We start from the raw sequence: 26,350 nt of genomic DNA, 5'->3' as shown, positions 1-26,350 counted from the left end.
TGCAGTAGGTACATGTGGAGTTACCCTCGCTGCCCCATGACATCCTGGAAGAGATGATGAACATTTCACCCCCCATGACTTGATGTAAATCAGATTATATCACTACCAGTTTTCTAGGCCGTTAGACTATCTCAAATGCCATCAAATCCCTTGTGCCATATAGTGAGATCTCTACATCATCATTTACCAATCTAGCATGCTCACACAGTGAGTATAAAAGTATCTCCTTTATACCCTCTCAACGCTTTCCCCTGCAGCAGCAAGATACATTTATGTAGCTCTTTAATTTACTGTTCTTATATTGCATCTTTGTCATGGATATTCTAAGGTCTGTGGAAGGCCCCATGACCAAGTGCACAGCTTTATATTCTTAACGGTTTGGCAAGAGAGGGATTCATGTGCAACAACCTTTAACGTTTGAGATTTTGCTGCTGCGGATATTATTTGGAGAGAAATTCAGGTAAGTTACTCCGGGAGCACTGGAGCTAAGGAAGGCTCTTTTCTGGTGGATTTGTGCTGAGTGTTCCTGGAGGCTGCTGTAGCACCGACCCTGTTAGAGAAAGAAATACAGAATAGCACTTTCAGAAGAATAGTGTTGTACTTGTGTAAAACAACATCTAGAGACTGTGGGATGGGCACAGATAGATAAATGGATGGTTTATATCATGCAACACTTCCAACCAGTGGCAGCCTTGGGAATAGAATTTGCACCCACCAGCTCTTTGCCGAAGCACAAGAGGTAGTCTGCTTTGGGGACAGTGGGAGGCTTAAGCATACAGCTCCTGTGTTCCATGTAGGAAATCCAGAGATGTACTTGGCCCTGAGTACTAAGAGGCAAGTGTAGAAACAGCTCTAAAGAATGTGTGCTGAGTCAGACAGAATGCTGGATGTTTGGTCAAATTCCTCTTTTTTCAGGTGGACACAATTTGTGGTTAGAAAAAGACTACAATTAAACCCAAACAACAACAACAACAACAAACAAACAAACAAAAAAAAACACACAAAAAAAATGAGCAGTGAAAGTCTTGTTTAGGCAGCAAATCCTGCTATCTCACTGTGGAGAAGTATTGGAAAATGATTACCCTTTATATACAGACTCATGGTTTAGAGATATGAAGCTCTTGAACTCTAACCAGGAGCTGAAGGAACACCATCATGATTTTGTCTCTGTTTCATTGTCATTGCAACCAAGATGATAAAATAGCTAACACTACCTGTGCAAAGAGTGAAAGGGTTAGTTAGACAAGTTTTTCATAGCACTTAAAAAGCTAAAGCATTTATTCTTGGTATAAATCTACATATAGAATTCAGTTAAATATTAAAATCAAATCTTCTTAAAGAATTGTGTTAGCTTTTACGACAACTCCATAACAACAATGGCAGTATCTTAGGAGTCCCACAGAACTTTCTCTAATAAAACATTCCTCATATGTGATTTTTTTTTAATGCCCTGAATGGACAATGTTTCCAAACCAAATTAGGATTAGTAAATCAATTAAAAAATCAAATTTCTTACAATGGGGGTTCAAGAGCTGGTACTCTGTATTAAACTAGGATTCAGAAAAGATTAAAATAATTCATTTTTGCTTCATCTTTCATAGAAAACTGGACAGTGTCCTAACGGCCTGTGTTCTACTTATTGGTTTATTTTGAGTTGTGCTTTTGACAGGCACCACACTGTTGTTTGTTTATGGCAGTTACTAGGAAATCTATGGACTAATAATTCCCTTTTCAGATATAATTGTCAGCTAAGTGTTGGGTTTGCTTCAGAGTCAGTCCTGATGTCATCTGTTAGGTAACAGGCTAAATAACATCTGGAAGATCTATGTCTTGTTTGCAGGTAAATAAGCATCTTTCAACAGTGAGATGAACTTAAAATCAAAAATTAATTTAAAACTTAAAAATGTTAAGTTTCTCTGATGACTTTGTCACACCTGCTCTGTTATGTTTTTTTAAACAACACAGCAGCTCTTTGGAAATGTGAATCATGAGCATTAAATAAACCTCATGAAGTTCCAATTGCTGCAACATGAAATTTTAGGTCTTCTGAATCTGGAGAACAGAGTGCTAAAAGTTAAAATATTTCTGTGTGTCATTGCAAAGACCATAGCTGTGTGCACAGGTAGGATGTATGCACAGTTTCTGTGGCCACACTGTCATGGCAATGCAAATATGAAGTTTGCATAGGAAATTATACTTGCTTGTGTCTGTTTTATTTTATCTACTATTATCTGCCTACCTGGACAACTGAATCTCCAATTTTCTTTACTGAAGCTGATTGATAGCCAGAGTGACTAATGTAATTTGAACTAGTTAGTTTGAAGTAGAGAGTGACCACCAAACATCTGTCTGATTCAACAAGTTTCTGCCACTAGAATTTGTGTTGTAGCTTAATAACCATTACTGGCTTGAGCTTGATGAGGTATATCAGTTCAGTTTGATAGCCAACCTAAGTTTTTGACTCCAAAAAAAGTTGTGCATTGTCCTCATGATTTCTTTTCAGCGCTGCAAGTGGTAGTGCTGCTAGAACAGTAGCAATCTGCTTGTCCCCCTTCGCATGTGCTCTGTGCAGTAACTTCAACAGCTGTTAAAAGGAAAGACATTTAACCATAAAAGTTTTATTTGTTTCAGTCAGCTGTAAAAGCAAGTGCTAATGTTTGTAAAATAATTTTTTGGACTAATGGCCCCTTAGGCCATTGACTGTGCAATTCCCACCAAGGTGCATTAAAGTGACGTCTCTATCTATCTCATGAGGAGTAATCTAGTACTCTGAGCATACCGCAAACATATTTTCCAGCTCAAAGTTGCGCAAGTTGAGGAAAACGTGGACAGAACTCTTACAGGGGTTAGAGTCCAAGGCTTGGCTTTATGAGATCATGCATAGTACTGCAGAATCCTTTTGCACCCGTGGTTGTTCAATAGTATTGCTTAGTCATGAAGGGTGATATCATTTTTTCCCTATTGCTAGATGCATCTTTCCTGTGCATAGATATCTCAATTTTAGATCAACGTGGAGGTTAACTAATTGGAGTCCCTACTCCTGGAGTGTGCAGGGTACAGCCCTGACCCATTTCCCTACCTTGTGGTAGACACTCTGCGATTTTGTCTTTACATAGGGCATTAAGGCAAAATACCTATGAAATCCTAGTTATTTTATAATAAGTTATTATTTTATAATAAATTATTTATTTTATAATAAAATTTGAAACCTTATGGGTCATTTGAAGGTAAGGTCTAGTTTTCTCAGTATTTATAATGTTTCTCAAGCAGTGGTCCATAAAGCAATAATAGCCTATGAGACCAGCATAAGTGATCCCCATTTAGCCTGCGAAACCATATTGCCTTGAAAAAGACTGGGTAAATCTGAAGCAAATCAATGAATCTATTTTAGTAACCTAGTAAGGTTTCAGTCAGTGCTTTTGCATTTGAAGCTGCCTGAAATGTATTTTACTTTCAAATGCCTGGCCATACCATTTAAAGGAGGCTTTATCAGAAGTGGGATTGATTTATTAATCTCTAAAAGGACATCCTAAAAAATGTGAAGAATGACAAAATCCCCTTACAGGGGATGCAACAGTATAAATGTGGTTCATGATATAAAGGGCTAATGGGGTCAGGCTGATTACATGACTATTGTGTGATGTATAAAAAAACAGGTAACCAGACATGGTCAGAGCAAACTTCCCAGCAGAAGTGAAAGAAGTCACTTTCCTGTCTTTATATCTTCCTCTACAAAGTAGCCTTGAGATGCTTCAAGCTTCTGGCACTAGGTAGCAGAGGAGCAGATTTATATCTCCTCCAGTCTCTTGGAGAGCTTTTTACCAAAATACCAGAAATCTGTATTTTTGCCAAAAAACATGGTTCCTGTAGCATTTACTCTAGAAGTTACTCTCCAAACACACCATGATGTCTTTGGCTGGCCAGTGGCATGCTAGACAAGTACATTTCCAGGGGAAAACCTGGGATTAATGGTACCGATTGTATGTGTAAAGTGGCAGGTACCTCATGAGGTAGAGGGGTCTCCAAGCAGAATATACTTTTCTTCTTTCTAGCCATCACTGATTTCATCTTTAACGTATACAGGGAGATACTGGACAAATGCACGTGCCGGTATTGATGCCAATAGTTGCCTACACTTTACTAGCCCCAGGTTGTGTGCTGCTTATGACTGGCCATAGTCCAGTTCCTCTAGACATTACTCCCTAGTGTTCTGGTGATGTGTTTTTGCTTGATGTAGCTGTGTGGTTACAAACTCTTATGAAGCACGGACCAGGAAAGGAATACTAGGCATTAGTCCTTTTTGACTCAGACAAACTGCTCAAACCTCTGTAAGAGCTATGCTGACAACTTTGTTCATAAGACTGTTAAAAAAAAACATTTTCTTGAGAATATGGGACAACTGATGCATAAAACTGATACATAAAAAAAGTTGATTTAATGCAATTTTATTTTAAAATCTAATTAGTTATTTGTCCAAAAATGAATTGGTTACATTCATATTTTTGTGAAATAAATCAGGCATCTTCAAGATATATGTCTCCAAGTTACCTAGAAGCATTGAACTAATATTAGAAATGAAAAGTCTAAAATATGGTATAAATATTTTACTCTAATTGACTTCCATGTTTACTTCTGACACCATCCTGTTGCCTGTTTTCACAATGCATTAAAGAAAGGAAACCTAATCACCAATTTTGTTTATTTTATAAAAGAAAGCAAAACAGGAGTGTAACATAGCCTTGGGAAATATAATCTCCTTTTATTGAGTATTGTTATTTATTATTAGAAGAGGAAACCTTTTTTGTTTGCCTTCTGGGGCATTTTTAATCTTTTTATTCAGATTTGTAGGTATAAAAATAACAGAAGTAACAAAGGTAAAGTTTAAAATGAGCTGAAAAAATAATAGCCCAAGGAATGTTTAGGACTTTTAAGCTTAACAACAAGGCACAATATTGAAGTATGGAGAAATGACCTTCAGAGATGTCACAGGAGGGGTTTTTTTTGTGTAGTCAGAGGCAGAAACAGGACTATACAAGGAAAACCGACACTATAACTTTCCACCTTTCTTCTTTTGTAGCCACATAATCAATGAGCTGATAGAAACAGAACGGGTTTATGTAGAAGAACTTCAAAGTATAATAGAGGTAAGAAATTCTTCTGTAATGACTTCTGGTGCTTAACCTCTAAGTCATCACTGCGAGTGCACATCCATCATGGGCTGAGCACTCTCACCTCCCACCTCCTGTTTAGAGTACACAGGCTCTGTTAGCAAGATAGCTCAGCCCTGGAGATGGAAAATGAGAAGGGTGGTTTGAACATCTTTCCTCAGGGCTTAAAGGAAGAGGCACCTTTTCTGACCCCAGCCCACAGAAAGATAAACGTTGCATGGTTCTCAAAGTTATGGACAGAGGAATAGATAACAATGTGCCTTTTCAAAATATCAATAGGCTTCAGAAAGAGCACCCTTGATTTCCATGGGGCCAGACACTAAATTTCTGTGAACTTAGGTTTGGAAAGTGATTGAGGAAAAAAGAAGGCCCTCTTCCCCCTCTTGTTTATTGTCCCACGTAGTGTCTGAACACAGAAATGAGGAGCTTACACTGCAAATATAACTCTTGAGCTTTTGAAACTCATAGGATACCAGCGTACTCTGTGTGTGCAGAGTCTGAGGTCTCTAGTCTGTGGGAGGACGAAGGCTGAGTAGGGCTCAGTCATGCTTGTTTTTGGCTGGGACATGAAGGACTGAGTAGTTTCTTTTTACAACTATGTGGTTGCTCCTTTATTGTATTTGATCTGTGGGAGCTGACAGCTCTGATAATTGATATATTACTCTTGAGTTTAAAATCTGCACTCAGAATGTTCTTCTCTCAAAGTTTTTACTGAAGAAACACAATCCAGTTTCTACAAAAAACAACTAAATAATCAAGCCAAATACCACAGTTCAACAAATAAATCCAAACTAACCCTTTTGCAGTGAAGCAGTGTAGCAGAAAGATATGTGTCTATCAAACTTCGCAGTTTCCATCCTTACACGACCAAAACGGCTTTTGAATCCTAGGGACATAATTTTATCTTTTTTGTTAATCCAGTAATCTGTCCATTTGTGGTTAAAAATGTGTTTGCACAGGTATCAGGGGTAAAAGCTCTGGGGAAAATTAGAAGCATCAGAAATTCATGGGAGCAACAAAAAAAGGTGTCATGGGAGAAGCCATTGTGTGCTCTGTTGAGAACAAAAAGCACATAGGCTTTGGGGCTTTTCAGTGTCTCAGACACAGTACTTCTTCCCTGGTAAAAACAGCCTGGTTTTATTTTCCACTCTCCTCTGCAGGGGTATGCTTCAGAAATGGACAATCCCAATTTAGTACATCTGATTCCGTCTGCACTCCAGAACAAGAAGGAAATCCTTTTTGGGAACCTCCCAGAGATCTACGAATTCCACAACAGGCACGTGGGAACTGGTGGTTGTCCTGCGCCCTCGGGTGCTACTGTCATTTCTACTCCTTTTATGTGAGGTGCTTTGTCATACTCACACATACGCAGGCAGGAAAAATCATCCTCACTTTGCCTCTGTGCGTGTCCTATAAAACCCATGTGTGGAGAATACCTCCGAGATCATCTATTTCATCTTTTTTTTGTGAAAGGTTATACCCTTTTGTGCATTTACTAGTGATTATCCCTGGCATTATCCGTTTTGAATGTCCCTCGTAGCGAGTATTTTACCACCTTCCTTGGTACAGTGGTAGATGTCACAGGACTGAATCCTGATGTTTTTTTCTCTGGCAAAACTCCTCTGTGAGGAAGTTTTCTTTGTGTTCATCTTATTTGTCCTATATTTATGTTATCACATCAGAAGACATGATATATTTGATAGCACTTTTCTTAAGGAATTTTATCCTTCACATGATCACAAGCCTTTCCAGAGGCCTTGTCTACACTGTGGACAAGGTGATCTAGTGCCCATAACTACAGAATGCCAATTATGAACAAGATTAACCTCTTTTTGTTCCTCTTTCAAAACACAAAGCTTAGGGCTCCTCTGTAAAGGTCCTACTTTTCCTAGCTTTGATTAAGTAAAACTGGTTGTAGCCAAAGTGAGAATTTAGAAATTCTTTCAGATAATAATTGCCTGTAAGTTGCAACAAACAGTTGAACAAAATAAATTTAAAAACCTCTCTTTTGCAAGTTTAAATATTATGCCAGAGTAGTTGACACATAGTAGAAAAAATCTTTTCCAGTTTATGTTTTATTTTGAAAGAATGTGTCTTCCATTTGGAGAATGACATTCCCCTCCCCTTTGCAAGCCTGGTCTTTCTTTCCCTAAAGGCTTAGTGCATTGACTACCACTGCAGAAGCCTTTGGACTACATCCCATATTTTCACTGCTTGCTGATTCAGCAACTGCATCTGACAGAGCTTTGCTGTCTTTTCTAGCTGTTCTGAAAAATCCTCATAACCAAATGGGAAGCAGGTGTTTAGGCTACATATTGGAAACAAAACCAGAGGAACCAGATGTATCAGATGCTTGTGAGCAGATGAAAATATGGTAATATTGGTGATTCAGGCAATCAGCTGTGAACCACATCCCATTTTTCTAAATTACATATAATATATTTCTTTGTGTGTCAGAATTGTTACATTCCCCATTGAATCCTCTTACTACAAAAATGTAGGCTTAAAGCTGGATTTACACAGAAGCTAGCACATAGTGTGAGTGGGATGTTACATTACTGTTTGCTTTCCTTTCTCTCACACAGGATTTTCCTTAAGGAGATAGAAAATTGCATTGAAAACCCTGAGCTGCTTGCCCGATGCTTTTTGAAAAGAGTAAGTAAATCCCTTTGCAGGTTTGTATGAATACCTATGGTCTTATCCGACAGTACTTACAGATTTACCCCTATCCTTTCACTTTGATTGCTTTTGTGAATGAGGGAAACTCACCTAAGTAGATATTCCCAAATTAAGCCACAGTTAACAAGTGTGTGTTCTGAAATCTGAACCTTTACCTGGTTTACTGACAGGAAGAGATCTGTTACCAGTGTTTTACCAATATATTTTAAGCCCTGGTTAAAAAAATATGAGGGATCCAAATGTTTAACATGGTTTTCATATCAGATAAATCTATACCAGCAGTCTGATGTGTCCCAGACACCACCCTACTGTAAATAAGAGGAGAATGGTATCACAGCACATCACAGCTCTGAGTGCAGACAGTACATCCTGTTCCTGCCTTATCTTACCACTCTTTTCTCTGCACCATTTAGGAGACTTTCTCCCCTAGAACCGGTCCAGCTCAGTCTACCACCTTCCTTCAGTGGTGAAACCCTACCAGCTCCATAAGACTCTGTGAGGTCGATTCCTGTACCTGTTCACATAATTCAACAACCAAGTGGGATTCTCCCCACTTGTATAAAGCGGTGAGGTTGAGCTGTTTGTTTAAAAGTAGAGTGAGCTCAGTTTATGAGAAAGGCCAAAGCCAACAGGCAGCAGGGCTTTGATCAGGTGCACGTGTCTTCGCTTCCTGTGGCTTTCAGTGCCGAAGTTCTGTAACTCTCTCCTCTGAGAGCTCCCAGTCATGTCCCGCCCCCACCACCCCTCCCAACTAGCATCACTGTTAGTTCTGTTTCCTGTAACATAAAAAAAGGTGCTTGTTTATATAGCACTTGTTCAGAGGCCCTACTAATAAGAAAAAAAGCTGTTTAGGTGGGTTGCTACCGTTTTCATAGTCTGACAAAACTGCTTTAATGAGACCTTGTGTTTTGCATGGGAAATGGAAGAGGCATGAGAAATGGGAAAATCTGTCCTCTGTAGTCAAAGGTACCTCCTGCCTCCACTGTATACTACACCTAGCATGTAGTATACTTGCTAGGGTATACTTTTTCAGGGTACATGTTGAATCGTCTTTTTTCAACAAGGTGCTGTATGAAATACAGACAGATTTGGATGAAGCATACATACCCCAGTTGTCAGAGGTGTTGAGCACTGCCACATCTCTAGGATTTCAAAGGGAATTATGAATATGTGATACTTCGAAAGGGTAGGCCCTCAATGTACAAACAGGTCAGGCTGAAGAGCATCATACTGAGGGGTGACCTCATTAATGTCTATAAATATGTAAAGGGCAAGTGTCATGAGGATGGAGCCAGGCTCTTCTCAGTGACATCCCTTGACAGGACAAGGGGCAATGGGTGCAAGCTGGAACACAGGAGGTTCCACATAAACATGAGGAAACACTTCTTTATGGTGAGGGTAACTGAACACTGGAACAGGCTGCCCAGAGAGGTTGTGGGGTCTCCTTCTCTGGAGACATTCAAAACCCACCTGGATGTGACCCTGTGTGACATGATCTAGGTAATCCTGCTCCGGCAGGGGGATTGGACTAGATGATCTTTCAAGGTCCTTTCCAATCCCTAACATTCTGTGATTCGGTGATACAAGTGTAAATGTGATTATAAGTCTGCTGAATTATTTTCTGTTTAACAGCCAACATTTAGAGCTTGACTAAATGACACTACTAAGGAATATGTTGTTATCCTAAGATTCAGATGCTGAGCAGGAAAACATTGTGGTGAAATCATTATGCAAAATAGGATAAAAAGTCTTTGAAGAATGCAGACCTTTGAAATCCAAGACGCATAAAATAGTCTATGTGTTGCAAATATCCCTGGATTTGGAGCTAAAGCGAACTTCTTGACACAGAATTGATCCTGTAATTCTGCAGAAAGTTCAAATTCCACGTTTAAATATTGTAGTTTATGTCTCTCTCTGTAAAAACAGCTGTTGAGCCCAGTTGTGCTCACTATTCTACCAATATGAAATCAGCAGCCCTAAAGCTATGGTTCAGGCGTGAAGTGAAAGAAAATCAGTCCCTCTGCCACCTTTGCTTATCGGTTTCTATGGCCTAGTCAAACAACACTAAATCTATTGAATAAGAGGTTAAATCATGCATTTGCTTTCTCCCTATTTCAAAATTCGCGCTATGAAAGCAAAAGCCTCTCTCCTGAGATGTCTCTGCTCACACAGTAGCACCTTTGATTCAAGAACTTGCCCTTATGTTCTGTTTTTAGAAGAAGCCACATAAAATCTAGAAATTTTTTGTTTCTATTGGACTGCCTTTAGGAGGCATAAACAAAAGCCTGGTTGTGTGTTTGTGTTCCCCATGATTTGGCAGCTTTTTACATCTTCCTGCTGAGCAGAGGCTTCTGGCTTGCCCCATGAGTTATGACCATGCTTGGTTTGGCATGGGGGAAACTGAAACGGCTGCTGTTCAAGGTGATACTGAGTTCTGGAGGAAACTCACATTGTTGCAGATTCACTTCTCCATTTCTCCTTCTTTGTATGGGTGTAACCATCCTGCTACAACATCGTGGTGGGCCTGTGATTAGAAACAGGCTGATTTTTAGATTCATACTTGAAGAATATTACCCTGTGTCTGATCACACTGGGACTTTTCAGCACTGATTCCAGAGCTTCTTGAAAGCGTCCTGAGAGCTGTAGCGGGACACCCTAGTGTCTGAGTCCCTCCATCCCCTGCCAGTCATTCCTCTGCCGTGTCCACACACACTCTCCCACCTCCACCAGTACCACCTGGTCAGCTGTCACCATGGATGTGAACCCTTCTTCTCAGGTGACGGCAGAAACAGTCTGTGGAGTCCCAGACTATTTTCCTTTCTGGCTTCTCTCCTGGAACACGGTAGCAGAATCAGGTGGAGGATGAGCCAGAAATGCCCCTCTTGTCTTCCCTCACACTTTACCTGACCTTGTTAGGGCATGATCTTTGTATGAACTAAATTACAAGTAAGCCAGCTCAACTTTGCCCACATGGCAGCTTTTATACCGTCACCAAGACGCTTAACCTCACTTAAAGCTCTGTGTGACAAGGACTGCACAGATGCTCAAAGAGGGGATGTGTACTGAATGCCTTGCAGGAAAAGGTCTTCTAGTGCTTCGTCAGCACCAAGAGGGACACTCTGGGCTGATCTGCTAAACACGGGGCTGGGGAGAGGGAAAGCTTACCAAACCAAGGCAAGCCCAGGAAGAAACAAAAGGTGTGTCAGACTGCTTACCAACATGTGCCAGGTGAGGTGCCTGGCAGGAGTGACTCACTGTGGATTACTTATTCATATTACTAACCTCGGAAAAAGAGATTAATTTGATAGGAGCCAGCAGTTGTGGCATTTGGTCATTCAGGGAGAAAGAAGGATTTAGAAAAGGAAGCTATCTGTGAAAGGACTGTAGCAGCTGAGCAGAAACCTGCAAGTTGGATTCAAAGGGCTAATCTGAAGCAAAATTTATTCATAAATCAGCAGTCAAAAAGATAGTTGGAACTGTGCATACATACCATGTGCATGAAAGCTTACAAAGACCTCAGGATGCAAATCACCACAGAAAGGAAAAGCATTACAGGAGAGATGAACATGGTGTAAAAGTACCAGCAAGGGGTCAGAACCTCTGGATATGAAAATAGAGATGTGTGAAACATTTAAGACTGGGATTTGAGTAATTAGGCAATTAATTATTTCTTGGTATTTTAGAGTCTGATCCTAGTAATTTAACCAGGAATTTCCTATTCCTTACACTGTTACAAAACTTAAAGCTATATTTAAAGATGTAAGTATCTGCCTGAGCAGGTGTCACTGATTTAGGCAGCAGTAGATTGCATTGGCATAGGGTTCCACGTGACACTGGTAAATTATTGATTACTGTACCTTTTCTTTAAATTTAAATTGGTACTTTTCTCTTACTCCTAATAGTGCTTGACTGTTGCTGCCTCTTTTGTTCTTGCCCAGTCCATTTAGGTTTCTGTGGGCCAGGAACAAATTGTAATGCTTGATTACACTTTGCTACTACTTTCAGTTTTGTGGGTTTTACCTCCTGCTAACTTCCCTCCAAGGCAACACATACAAACAACTTTATTTGTGTGAAGAAAACTGTGCTTATTTTGAAACAGCACCATTAATACTCTATTAAGTTGCAATGGGGCTTTTTGTATTGCATAATCCTTAACACAGTAAGGTGTTGCATGCCATAGCTCTGCTTTCATATCTAATTCATCAGTGACACCAGTACAGGTCTATAGAGAAAGATAGCAGCAAAACTGATTTCTTCTAGTAACTCTATCCAAAAGAAAATGCTTTCCCTGCACCAAGAGTGTATAGGCACTGTATAGTGGGCTGAAAGCACGGAAGCGAGAGCCAGGATTTCCTGAGCTTTATTTTTGGTGTTGTCTTTGATTCACTGAGGTCACATGCACCAGGAGAGGTGCAGACAAAGGTGAGAAGCTCCCAGCCGGTCGGACACAGCTCAGGAATCTGAATGGCACTGCTCCATGGTCCTGTGGCTGCAGGGATTCTGTGCCAACTGGGTGCACAGTTAGAGAGCTGAGGACCTGGCAAAGGAATGCCTGTCTGCCTGTATCCACCCATAGAGTCTAGGGAGCTTAAAATACACCTCTCTGGGCTTCTACAGAGATTGCCTTTGTTTTCAGTGAAGTCAGCGAGATTTTTTGCCATGGACTTCAGTGAGAGCACCTGGAGTGTAGTCAAAGGTAAATAGAGGTCATGTGAATCCACCCACTCCTAATTTGGATAGGAGAGAATTTAAGCACTTCCCCCTGCCTAGCCTAGGACATCAACAAGACAAGCTTGCTACTTTTTAATTCATCTTTCTACTATTGAGAGCCAACACTATTCTCAAAGTGTTTTGACCACGAAAAGCTTGGCTAAGTGGTGAGTATTGTTAGCAATTACCAGTCTGTGCCCGTACTGTTAAAATTTACATTTCTAAGTTGTTTTTTTTTTTTTTGTTTTGAAACATCTATTCCCCTCTCTGGAAGATAACAGTTTTGCAATTAGATTATGTGTCTTCCAGTCTGCAGTTTCCTTGCTTTGTGCAAAAAGTGACAGGAAAAAAAAAATCTTACTTTTAGGTGTATTTAACTTTACAGGAGTAAAACACAAGTTTGGTAGCATCAGTGTGTTTTTTACATACGGAGTTATCACCATGAATTAATTAATTCATGTGTTGGGATGGAAGGTAATAAAAAGTGTGACTCAAGGCAGATGCTCTGTGAATTTTTTTTTCTTATCTTACTTAAACTCTCCTTTTCTTGCAGAAAGAGGACCTCCAAATATATGAAAAATACTGTCAGAACAAGCCAAGGTCTGAAGCTCTCTGGAGACAGTGTGGAGACAGCATCTTTTTTCAGGTGGAATTTCATTGTAGACTAGCAGTGTGAGACCATCAAAGCTTGTTTTCCTTCTGTATCTCTTCTTACTTTAGAAAACTTAAAGAAATATACAGACTTTTCTGCACGCTGCTTATACTGACAGCAGGTGCTCAGTATGTGTCCAGGTGCTCACTACAGGAGCCTAGGTAGGTAGACTAGCAGGTAGGTTTCCTGGACAGGAGCCTGACTCTTCAGGCTATGCCCAAACCAAAGAAGTGCTGGCTTCTTTGCAAACCCCAGATGTTTGCAGTCTAATGAGCAGGGCATGCCAGATTTTGACACTAAATTGAACCTAAAGGTTAGCTCTTGTTTAGATACATTTTTCACTGTGACATAAGTAACCTGGAAACTCCTATGCAGATGGAACAAATTTCTCTCAATTAATTCACAGACATGATATTCAGATTACCAAATGATAATGATCTTGGTGTCTTGCCTGCGCTTCAAGAAACAATTGTATTTTTCTTCCTTGTTGTGTCTTACAGGAATGTCAGCGTAAATTGGATCATAAGCTCTCACTAGATGCTTATCTCTTAAAGCCAGTCCAGAGAATCACCAAGTACCAGTTGCTGTTAAAGGTAAGTTCTTCATGACAGTGCAAAGAATTCCAATGCATAGCTTGTTTTACTTACAGAATTGCATGTCAGCATTATTTTCTGAATGACTACCTGGAAATAAATCCTCTCTCACTTCTTCAACAAATACTTTGTAATGCTAAGTTGTGAAATGGTAACAAACAGTCAAAGAAAGGACTTTCAGAATAAGTACTGCTATTACTTAGCAGTACTTATATACCTATATACTAAGCAATAGCAGTATACTGTTTTATATATATACTGCTATATATATATAAAGTAAGATATTTTATATACTATTTTGTCTTATTTGTTTTATTTCTCTTTAAACAGAAACTGAATTTGGCTTTATTGGATAAGTATATGGTCTTACAGTTTGAAAACAGGAATTGATGCTTTAAATCCTGTCTCTGACATCTGTCCCTATTTAACAAAACTCTTTCAGCTCTCTAAAGCTGATATTTTCCCATGGTTGTTACTCAGACCTTTCAGAAGGAGACATTCCCTTTTGAGTTGTAAAGACTCAACTAGGAATAAATTATTTGTAACTTTTCCACGCGATGAATATATGAACTTCCCTCTTGATTTGGTTGGAACTGTGAGTGGTCCATGCTTGAAACTCTGGTCTGAACTGGGCAGCAGGAAATACATGCTCTCAAATCAATGACATTTTTTGAAGATGGTGGCTTAAATTTCCATCTTCATCTCCTCAGTTCTTAAAAATAATATTTACTGACTCTCCTTATGGGAAGGTAATGAAGGTGAACTACATGCTGTTCTCAAGCCTCTGGACTTAATGTAGTGTTGTGTACTGTCATGAAATTTAGTGTGCAATTTGCAATGAAGATTTTAGGCTGCAACTTTATTTGCTAATAGCTACCTTGACACTGATCAAATTGTGTCAGTTTAAGCCATGTGGGATCTGTCTGGCCATTTCCTGTGCAGTATTTCTGTGACCTGTTTATTGACTTTACACAAAACTGCAGAATCCAAATATTGAAGGGGGATATTAACAGGGATGCAACTTTACTAATCCCAGTAGATTTGCATCAATGGAATCCAGAAGTAAATTTGTCTCTTTCTTGAAACTATTCTGTGAGAAGGGTGAAAATGTCAGAGTCTTCAGAAGAGCAAGAGTAAACCAGATTCTACTTTTAATTTGAAATATGACTGTAAATAAAACCAAGATTAGATCAAGGAGTAAAATTCTCAGGCAAAACAGATTGCAGCCATTGGGGTTGAAGCTGGTCAGACCAGTTTTGAACTTAGCAACAACACATTGGCACAGACATTTACTTTGTCAGGGGTTATGAGCTCTGTGAAGATGGTGCACTCTTTACCTGGTAGCAGGAGCATTTAGAAGTGTAGGAAAATGGGAGTCAGTGAAAAATTGGTAACAAACAAGTGCCTAAGAAGCTGTGTGCCTTGAGCAATGGGCAGACTAGTTTTAAATTCTGGGTCACAATTATTACAACCCTCTGGTTTCAATCAGTTTAGCTAATATTATAAAGCAGCATGCCCACTATACTGAGGGCAGGGATCCATCCTCATCCTAGAAATGGTGCAACAGGTACATAGGAATGCATCCTGCTTTTACCTTCTAAGCGCTGGTCACCCAAACACTCAAGGAGAGACGGCTGCTGTTTGGGGTTTGCAAGAACTACCTTTTTGCAGCCCTGTTTTACAGGAACACAAGTGCCTCAGCTTTTGGATTAAATGATTTCCAAACTCAAAATGTGGCTGAAAATGATACACCTGAATGAAAACCATGTCAATGGCCACCCCTGCTGAAGGGGTCTAATTCTTACTATAATAAAGATTACTAAATAGAGTCTTGATTCATTCCTAGGTGTATTTCTGGAGCGTGGTTTCAGTTGACGTTGTAGTCAGCATAAGGAAATAAAACTAAACTCACTTACTGTACACCTCGTAGTGAGGTGCTATTATTACAAGAATTTATTTCTTAGTATCTTCACAGCTTGCATTTCTGAAGTGAAAATTACATCCAACCACACACTTCTTTCATTCCACTGGTAGATACATAGAGCAGGGATGAGTCAATAATGATGAATAAAATGGTTATGTGCTTATGAATTCTGTCACTGAAATTATTGTCTCATTAACAACTAATAAATTTACTCTTTCATCTGATTAATGGATACAGATCCAAAGCATCAAAGTCACAGATCCCTATATGTGACAGTAATCAGTTATCTTACTACTTTTGGTTACAGTCATCTTACTTTTTCTGTTTAGTGGTAGGAATCCTGATTGGCTTTGGTTTCAAATTCTATGGTGTAGTCTTGGGATCTTCCAGCTGCTTTGAGATTCATGTCCTCAAGACTGTACCAACCATCTGTGAGTTTGTATCTGTTAACCTGTTCTTCCCTAGATGCTTTTAGCAAGGATATAAAGTCTGATTCTGATCTCAGGTGGATACTCATTGGCAGTAACTGCTTTCTACACAATACAGTGGGGAAAAAACAATCTGTGCATCTGAATCAGGTTCAGGGCTCCTCTGCAGACAGAAGAGCAAGAAGCAAGGTAGCTGATTTCATTTAAAATGAAGATTTTAGTGTCTTTCAGGATTTGCATAGGTTATAACCATTGATTACAAGAAGATAAATTAAGTCCTGAGCTATGACTAGAACTTTTCAAACAAAAGATACGTATAGAAATAAGAAAAGTCATCCTTGTAAGGAACCGTACTGTAAGTAATTGGCCCTAAATATTTGAAACTCTAAATAGGATCTCTGTGTGTGAAGTGATGACAGAAATTGAGCCCTCAAAAGGTTTTGTTTGTTTCTTTGCTTTGGGCACATGCTTCTTAACTTGTCCAGAACTTTGTCTCTTGTTCCTTGTGCAAGGGTTGGAGGATGGAATAACTTCCCTTATTTCAAGCAGAATATAACGTTTATTGAATTTTTGCTAGAGGTCATCATTGTTCTTCAGAATTACTGTCTCTCAAAAAAGGTTTTCAAATTTGCAAATGTAGATCTGTGAATTGTAGTGCAGAGGTAGAGAATAAGAGATGGGGAAGATTTATAGTAATCTGTTCTATTCCCTCACTCCCTGCCCCACCGCCCCCCCCCCCCCCCCCCAAAAGTAACAGCTGAAAAACCCGTCTTATAGATTAAAGAAGTCTCATTTAATTTAAGGAAGAGAGATTTGTGAGATGACTTGACCATAAGTCTATAAGCATCTACATAGGAAGTGACTTCTTCCCATGCAGAATTTCTTTATCTGACAAGAGCTTGCTAAGAGCTGATGAGTGAAACATTAAACCTGTCGAACTCAGACTAGGCATTAATTTATATTTTTTAACAGTGGTAATAAATAGCTTGTGGAACAAATTTCAAAGGGAAATTGTGAATTCTCTAATGCCTGAAATAATTAAGATTGAGTTTCTTTTCTAGCAGATGCGGAGTAAAAAAATCTGGATGTAATTCTGTGACATGAAAAAAGTTACTGTAAATATATCAGAATGGTCCTGTCTTATCTTAAATGAACACATAAAACTTGAAAATTTCCAAAAGGTCAAAATATATGTCTTCAGTGACAATTCTGGTGAATGTCCTCTTTGGTTTTGTTTGTTTGTTTTTCTTTTTTTTTTTTTCCCCCCATAGTTCTGCAGTTTTGTCTATGCAGCACAAATTTCAGGGAGGATTGTCTTGTGGTGGCTTCTGGTATAAGAAGTTTTCAAGTAGTTTTCCTATCTTTTTTTTAATCAGGAAATGCTGAAGTGCAGCAAGAATTCAGAGGGTACTGCTGAACTGGAAGAAGCCCTGGCCACAATGCTTGATATCATCAAATCAGTAAATGACTCCATGCACCAGATAGCAATCACAGGATATGAGGTATTATTTGCTGTTGCTCTTACTCTGGTCTTGACCCATCCAATATTCCTCTCATCATTGATCATGCTGTGCCCATGGCTGGTACACTTTGCAGGAGCCTGTGCCACATTCTTGAAAGATACCACTCAGTGGCATGTTGTGGTGACCAAAAATACATGTCAACATATCTGTCATGTGGAGGCGGGGCTGTGAATGTGGGGACGAAGTGGGACAAACACAGTCCTTCTGAGTAATCAGACTCATTTGTAGGTGAGAGGTAGCAAGTGTGACAGACATAACTTAAGAAATTTGCTGAAACTTTGTGACTGCTATGCAACTCAAGTGTTTCCAAATCTTTTGCACTGAGGGACGAAAATTTGGCTTCCATTTAAAGTGGGTAATAGAATCCATCCCAGTGACTGGCAAACTCATTATCTGAAACATGAAATAACAGCCACAGTACAATACAAAAGCCACAAATGTATATATCTCTCTGCTGAAGCGCCTTTGAAGTCATGTGACTTTCAAGAACTAGTGTTGCCTACATAAAATGAGCCCTTAAGTGAGAAGTGGAAGTGATTGACACATAAAGGAGAAACATGCCTGGTGAAATGAGGCCTGAGGGTAGTGTGATTGCCTATTTTGAAATAGCTGCAGGGTGAAAATGTCAAGGAAAAACAATGTACTGAGAAGCTGTACAATAATTCTAAAAGAATTATTAGACCAGAGTAACAGGGTTTAGTCTGGACACCAGAAAAACAGTCTTTTGTGCAGAATGTGACTTCCCAAGAAATTGCTGGGGTCTGTGCTGACTGTGTCTGGGTAGGAAGAGTTATTCTGTATTTTGCAGGAAGGAGTGGCTTCAGGAGTTTTAATTTCTATAGTTCTCTCTTGTGCAAGTGATTCTGCATCTGGTAGCTGAGGAAACCATGCCCCCTGTCAGCATTATTTTATAAATGAATTTAACTGCTTCCTTGGCTGTGTGTCATAGATCCACTGCCTTACACAGTTGGAGATGCTCCTGTGAATTGTGCGTTACATTTGAAATGAGAATATGAGTTCTTAACCCAGTACAGCTACTGCAGGATGAATGCAAAGCAGTGGCCACCTTGTTATATTAGTAAACACACAGACTAGCTGTAGTGCCTGTGGATCAGAGAAACACCACAGGCCCTAAGCATAACTTAGGTCTCCTAAGCCTGACAAACTTAAGTAAAGCCATAGCTCAGCCTTCTGCAGAGCTATGAGCTACACCCATTATGAATTGATCAGTGGGGTCTTGTACTCTATGTCTTTGCACCAAGAGTTGGGTTTAGATTAAGAATATAGCATGAAGTTTTCCTGCTTCGTTTAGCTTAGCAGTATCTTTTTGATATGATTTCCACCTAACTTTCAGTTTTTCCAAGTTTTCTCAAGGTAGGAGAAGCCTACTATATTCAGATTTGTCAGCTAAACAGGAACAGTTCATTAGCTTTTTGATTTCTCCAATATACGAGATCAAATCCAGCATCTGACTGTTTCTGCCATTGAAAGTTCTTAAAGAATTCTTTACTAATATCTCTTCTGATAGAGCAGAAATGCTATATATTTTTGAATCTTCACTGAACAAATCTTAATTTCAGTAACACTGAAGTGAAGGACATGAAAAGGTGCAACATGGCTGCTGTGTAGCCCAATGCTGACAGCATTCCTGAGATGGTTTGTTACATGATCATTAAATGGGGTGAAGGTATGAAAGAGAATGAACCCAATAATTTCTTCTCCCCATTCCACCTGTCCCAGGTGCTCTGCTGTGATGCCAAATAAACACCTCCTATAGCTCATGAAACCTCACCCCATCTTGTGGAGTCTTTTCCACGCAGGCATGGTAGAAATACTTGCCTAGAACATCCTTCAGAGAAGGATATTATGCCAGCAGAAAAGAAGGTTTTGTGGCAGCTGATGAACGCTCCTAATTGCATAGGCTGCTCTGCTGCTTGGAACTGTGCACACGCAGACTTGAGGAGCTCAACTCTTATGTAAGAAATTGTGCACATTTAAGTTTGGGGTTGGTTTTGTTTGTTTGTTTTTTTATTATTATTATTTTTAGGCAAAGCCACAAAAAAGTAGAGTAAAGCTTAAAGAGCAGAAGCTTTAGAGATGTTTCCTACTATTATCCTAACATTTGTATATAATCTAGCCGAAGTAGTTTGTCTATGAGCTATGAAGCACGTATGTATCTCTCATCCTCCATAAACATGAGATACAGTGTATTGTTCTAACAGGGAAATAATTATATTTGAGATAGTGATGAAATCCTCCATTTTAAATAAGCTTCCTTTAGGATACTAGCACATGTTACCAGAAACAGTGTCCTCCTCTCTATTTGCTGCCCACACTGGAGAGAGAACCCAGGGCTCGTGGGCTAATATTCAAAGACTTTTGTGGGATTGCTGCAGACAACCACCCCTGCCCATCCTCTTTCTCTCTGCAGTGGTAGCCTCTCACTTCACTTGCTATAATCCCAATCCTAGATCCAAGAGTTAAACTGACCTATTGGATCTCAGTGCTATATCCAACAGTGCCTGGAGGGACAGGAGCCTCTTACCATTGTCAGAACTATCTAGAAAATGTTTGTTTGGGTTTTTTATTTAGCTTTACATCTCATCAATATGCTTTTCACAAGTTTGCAGTTTACAACTGCTTGCACATGTAAATACAAACACACACAGTCCTGTATGCACAAATAAAAAATCCAACTCTATATACATTAGAGATGAGACTGTTATAGAAATTACTGAGTTTTTTAAAATGTTTTGGAGAGTCTAATAATATCCTGATACAGAGTGGGAAAGTACCTAATCAAACCCTGGTTTTGCAGATGGATCTAGGGTAGAGGATGGTGGGGTGAGAGGGAGAACAGTTTGCAGTCCGTACTTTAAGAAATCAGACATTCTCACTTGGAGCTAACATCTTCACCTTATAATCAACAGAACATACAAATGTTGAAAAGACATACTTTAATAATGCACTGAGCTTATTCCCTAAAATTATTATATAAAGCACTCCTAGAAAAGCTTGCTGCTAGGATAATTGTGTTTATTGTTATTTGTTGAAGCCTGTTACAGTATAGATGTTGCCAGATACTCTATCCACACAATACTACACTCCTTAGTACTGAACTGTGCTGTAAATGTTTGTGCTGGTGGCATCTGAGCCAAATATGTATATCAGTTGAAGTATTTCCCCATCAGTGGCCCTCAGACAAGGGCCTTAATTTAGAAAGGTCTGGTTCCTGCTTAGTTTCACTCTCCCTCAGGTACTTTTATGGCTCCTTGGTGCATTTACTCCTTCTTTGCCCAAGGCTGTGCAGCATTCCATAGTTAGCAGATGGTGAGCTGACAAACTATTGACAAAGCTTTTAAAGGCTGGTTTGCAATAGGAATTACACACCTACATACCTCTAGGCACTAATCTGTGTCTTCAGACATCTAAGCATCTTTCAAGGTTTTGCCCAGGGATAGAAGGAGCTCATAGCAGAGCAGAAACTGAACCTAGATCTTTCAGAGCCAAAGCCTTTTCTTGGATATCTGAACTGCACTGGGCCTTCATACTGCCTTGGAGTTAGGAGTCTTGAAACCCAGTTCTTGTCAGAAGATGCTTCCTCTGAGGTCATCAGAAGGGACAGGCTGTGTGCCAGATCCAAAGAGGTTCTGAGACAGACCTTAGACACTAACTATGAATGGGGAGACAAACTGGGAATTATGGACATGGAAAACAATGAGTTAATGGTTGTATGAAGAAACCACACAGGTTTAGCAAGCAGACATCTGCAGATGGGATTCCAGCTGTAACACGTCCCTTCTCCAACACAAGGGATGCCTAGGCACATGCCTCTGCCTTGAAGCTTAAACACCACTAGGGGAAAGGACTGTGCCTGGAATTACCCTAGTTTGAACATGATGTAGGCTCTTTCTTTTCCTTGCTTGCTAGGGGGATGTCAGTGAGCTTGGCAAGCTGTTGATGCAAGGTTCCTTCAATGTGTGGACTGACCACAAGAAGGGGCACAACAAGGTGAAGGACTTGGCTAGATTCAAACCGATGCAGAGACACCTCTTCCTCTACACAAAGATGCTACTTTTCTGCAAGAAACGGGAGGAGAACACAGATGGCCATGAGAAGACAGCTTCATACAGCTTTAAAAATTCATTAAAGGTAATAAATGTGGTAATGGTGAGGGACAGAAATAAATCTGGTGTTCTTACAACACAAGGATGTTTCTATGTGGAGACTTGAGGAAGGTACACATATCTGGAGCTATCTTGCAACAGCGAGTAAATGAAAGCTCCCATTTTGTTTTGATCTGGAGGCAGACCCAGCCATATGTTCTGCAACTCCAGACGTGAACCTTGGTTTTGCAACTCGATACAAACGGGCACCTTGTGTGTTCTTGCCCAGAGTCCCATAAAGAGAAGCAAGACTGAATGGACCTGCATCTCTTGTTGTTCTGCCTATAAGCATCTTCCAAGTTCAGTTCTATTGCAAGTTTACTATTGACATCAGTTGAGCAGATATTTTCTGTGACAATAATAGCTACAGATGAATCACAGTGCAGTGGAAGTGCCTTTTTATTTGCAAGAGTGGTATTTCCAGATATGAGTCAGGACATTTTCTGTTAAGATGAGATTCACAAGTAGGCCAAATTTTCCCTTTAAGCACATTGGTGTGACACTTGTGACTTCAGACAACTAACATGGGTCATCAAGTGTAATGCTGCAAACTTATTACAGGGTAACTAGACAGGAATTGTAATAGAACCTAGTTCAAGGAATGAACCAATTAATGTAAACATTTGAAGCTTCCTTCTGTGGAGACAGCAGTAATGATGACATAATCAAAGGTGTTTAAATTTTCAAATCTAATGTTGAGGCAAATCAGAACAAGGGGGATAAACAAATACAGGAAGAAGATGGGAAGCTGGTAAGTATAGGAGCAGCTGGACTACAAAATTGTGGTTAAGAATCTATCGTTTAAGAAATGTAGAATTATTTTCTTCAGTTCCTTGTTCATCTTGCCTATTTAAGCACTTAGCCCCTGGCTCACCCTTTTTTTTTTTTTTTTCCTGAAACTATATTGAAATTTTTATGTTGTCTGGATGTGCAGATGAGTCATTAAATCTCACAAAGGCCTGTTCCATCCCTCTTCCTCTCCCACCTCAACAGGTCAGCGATCACAAGTTGAAAATACCATCTTCCTCAAACTGAAAATTTGTATAGGTGGACAAGAGCCAGGACAGGGTTGAAAACTGACCCACAGTTCAAGCAAAAAAAGCAAAGGGGATAAACTCATGATCAGATATTAGCTTGTGTTCCTTTTGAGCACTTTTTTAAAAAAATATTTCCTAGAACAATCAAAAAGATGAATGATAAGTTAGATGTTGAGAAATAACATGTACTGAATTTTACTTTTAATGACTCCCTAAGGTGCAGAAGTGAATACAGCTTTTTAAAAACACTTAGAGGATAAAGATTTTTAAAGACTATTGACATTTTCCAGATTCCAATTTCTTCTTTTCTATTTTGAAACAGATGAGCACTGTAGGCATTACAGAAAATGTAAAAGGGGATAACAAGAAGTTTGAGATCTGGTATAATGGCAGAGAAGAGGTCTATATCATTCAGGTAACAACAAACCTTTTTTTTCCCCAAGGACTATACTTCCTTTCAACTGAATTGTTTTTAAGAAAGTTTTCAGTTTCAGGACTTTCACTGTCCTGTACACTCAAGAAACAATAGCCATTGGAAGATTCATTGTTGTGTCGGCATTGAAATTATCAACTTATCATTGTGAAAATGGTCATGATTTTGGGTAAAAGAGGAAGCAAAGCTGTGGAAAATTATTTGGAACGCTGGACAGAAAAGCAAGGACAGGACCTTAGATTCATGGTAACTTTTCCATTTTGAAGGGAGTCCTCTGCTTTGCTCAAAGCTGGCCACAGTGTTCCATTACTTGGGAAAATCGAGAGCAAATGTAGGTCAGGGCAGCCAAGTGATTGGCAGCATGCTTCAGACCTGCTTTGCCTTTTCCTCTTGTGTTCTCAGGCATCTTCTGTTGAGCTGAAAAACACCTGGATTTCAGAGATTCGCAAAGTCCTGACAGGACAACTGGAAGCATGTAGAGGTAGGACACAGAGAGCGAGATCTGGTAATGTTGCCTTCCTTCTGTAGCTGTGTGTGACAACATGGGGCTAGGATGAGTTACAGTGCCACCCAGTACCACCAGTGAAATCAGCAAGAATGATCTTCTATGCGAGGATCAGTTGAGTGGTTGCAGCATTACTGGGATTTAAATCCTTGTCCTGATCAAAGAAAATGTCTTAGGACTTTAGAAATGGCATGAATAATTATTCCATTCACAGTTAGTCTGAAGAACATGATTTTCATCTGTTCTCCCTCTCAAGCCGCAACCCTAGAAACATCTATTTACATAAGCATGTGAGGAGATGGGGTCCCAGTCTTCACTCTGTGCCTTCTCACAAGACCTGACACAAAAGATCTCCTTCCACATGGATGACCGGACACAGCAACTGTTCCTCTCTGTCCATTGTTTGGTTTGCTTTGTGGGGTTTTTGAGGGTTTTTATTTTAAATCTAGTTGCCCGCCTTATGGTTTAAATGTCAGTCAGTTATCCGGTCTTTTTACCTTAGTGACCTCCCTCTGAAACATGGTTAATGACATTTCCCTCTCTCAGAGATACCACTATGAAGGTAATTTGTGACATGCTGAACACATGAATGAATGAAGCCTCATAAGTACTTAAAATAATGACACCCTTTTTTATGTAAGATACTGAACCCAAGACAGACAAAATTCAGTTAGGTTATTCCAGATAGCTTTCATCACTATATTCTCTTACTATCTGAGATACTATTCTATTTACAAACAAGAATGTACAGAGTCCTAAAAGCCATTTTTCAGGCTCTCTTAAGGACACAAAAACATAGCTATGTCAAATACAGACTTTTCTTGGGCCCTGGCATTGCTTCTCATCTTGACCTGTCATTTTCTGCTTCTCTCATACCCACACCTCTCTTTAAAACAATGCAAGCAAAGCCTCTCTACCCACACCCTTCCGATTCCTAAGCAGACTTTATCCTAGGTGGAGACCCGTGCCTGTGCTTTAACTTCAGGGGTTACCTTTATTTTAATTGTCTGTTTCACAAACACAATGAGTTCTTACAACCTCCTCAAGTGGAGGGAAACAACTACGCACATCAGCCTCAGCAATTTAATCCAACCCATAGCAATATACTTATTTACAATGCTTACTACTCGGGTCTTTTGTTACTGTTCTTGTCTTCATCCTTTCTCCTTTTCATTCTGAATTTCACTGTGGTCAGTTCAGCAGGAACTGCAGAAGAAAGAACTCAGGATTCTTAGTGCAGTTTCAGGACTTGATCTAGGGACTCTCTGATATGGTTTGTAATATTTACTTGCTAAGTATAAAAGCTGGCTTTACTTAGGCTACCACAGAAGAGGAGTAGCTTATCGAGAAAATGTATGTGTTTAATAGGCTAGAGTACTAATCCTCCATGTGTGTTTCTAGGCAAAGAAAATGAAGCTTGTACATCACCCAGATGAGCATTTGTGAAATCTTTGTAGCATACAAGACCTATATGCTAGAGTTACTGTGCATTTTCCAGAGAAAACTATGCAGCAATCAAGACTGAGAGTTTTGAAAACATTTATATTTTGATATGATCTTAAGACAAAACAATAAAGAATAGGATACTAGAATATTTTAGGTTTTAAGGGACCTCAGGACATCATAGTCCAACATCGTGCTCAAAGCAGAGTCAGTTATGGGTCAAACCAGGTTACTCAAGACTTTCTCCAGTCTGGTCTTGAGAACATCCAAGGATGACTTTCATCCTACTCTATAAGCAAAGTCAAGCTTTCCTTCATTGTGAATCCAGCAGAACAGCAACCAGAGGGCAGAAATTGTATCTTATATTCTATTGCAACTCTTCCCATTGCCTTTTCCCAAATGATCACATGAATCAAAGCCCTTATTACAATACTGATTGCAGGAAGCAAATGCTTTGTCCTGTGGTTTTAAACAGTTGTTTCTATTTCCATTGACTCGTAAAAAAAAAAGAGGCCTTAATTCATGCTTAATCCAAGACTGGATATTTCTCCAACTGTGTGTCGTAATGAGAGAAGGAAGAGGGAGTCGTTTGTTTGGGTTGTTTTTAATGACTGTTGTTAGGAGTTGCACAGGGGGTTGGAATGTTGGAAGGAATCAGCCGAGATGAATGAGTGACTAAAGGGCAAAGAAGGCGGCCAAAGGTATGTGATAAATAGTTTAACATATGGGTCGTTAGTGTCCAAACACTTAGTGTATATACACCCCCTATCATATACTGCAGTGAGCATGGAATGCTAACAAGGCTTTGGTTAACATCTTGATCTGTCGATTCCAAAGAACATAATTGTCTCTTGCAGCCAAAGGAATTATGGATGTAGCTAAAGGGATTTGTGCAAGGCTGTGAATCAGTTGCCAAAACCAGGAATAGAACTACTTCCGACTCCCCACACGGAGTGCTCCTTTCTCCCAGCATTCCCAGTCACGAAAGACTTCATTTAATCTTTCAGTGCTGCCCCTGTCCCTTTGTCTGTTCTCCTTCATTTGCAGTAGCTTCATCTTCTTCCAGAGTGAAATAGCCCTAGGATCTCA

At 39.6% G+C, this 26,350-nt stretch overlaps 1 protein-coding gene across 1 annotated transcript in view; it reads left to right on the top strand.

Annotated features, from left to right (window-relative positions):
* MCF2L2 (MCF.2 cell line derived transforming sequence-like 2) overlaps positions 1 to 26,350 on the top strand; it is a 150,180-nt gene that overhangs the window by 101,742 nt on the left and 22,088 nt on the right. Inside the window, exons 16-24 of the mRNA XM_068405762.1 lie at positions 5,078 to 5,144; positions 6,329 to 6,444; positions 7,754 to 7,823; positions 13,111 to 13,203; positions 13,710 to 13,802; positions 17,531 to 17,656; positions 21,608 to 21,829; positions 23,203 to 23,295; positions 23,716 to 23,794. Of these exons, the coding sequence (XP_068261863.1) occupies positions 5,078 to 5,144; positions 6,329 to 6,444; positions 7,754 to 7,823; positions 13,111 to 13,203; positions 13,710 to 13,802; positions 17,531 to 17,656; positions 21,608 to 21,829; positions 23,203 to 23,295; positions 23,716 to 23,794 (959 nt within the window). The remainder of the gene's footprint in view (positions 1 to 5,077; positions 5,145 to 6,328; positions 6,445 to 7,753; positions 7,824 to 13,110; positions 13,204 to 13,709; positions 13,803 to 17,530; positions 17,657 to 21,607; positions 21,830 to 23,202; positions 23,296 to 23,715; positions 23,795 to 26,350) is intronic.

The sequence above is a fragment of the Nyctibius grandis genome, chromosome 8, assembly GCF_013368605.1.
Source record: "Nyctibius grandis isolate bNycGra1 chromosome 8, bNycGra1.pri, whole genome shotgun sequence".
Taxonomy (NCBI): domain Eukaryota; kingdom Metazoa; phylum Chordata; class Aves; order Nyctibiiformes; family Nyctibiidae; genus Nyctibius; species Nyctibius grandis.
This window is presented reverse-complemented; position numbering and strand designations above follow the sequence as displayed.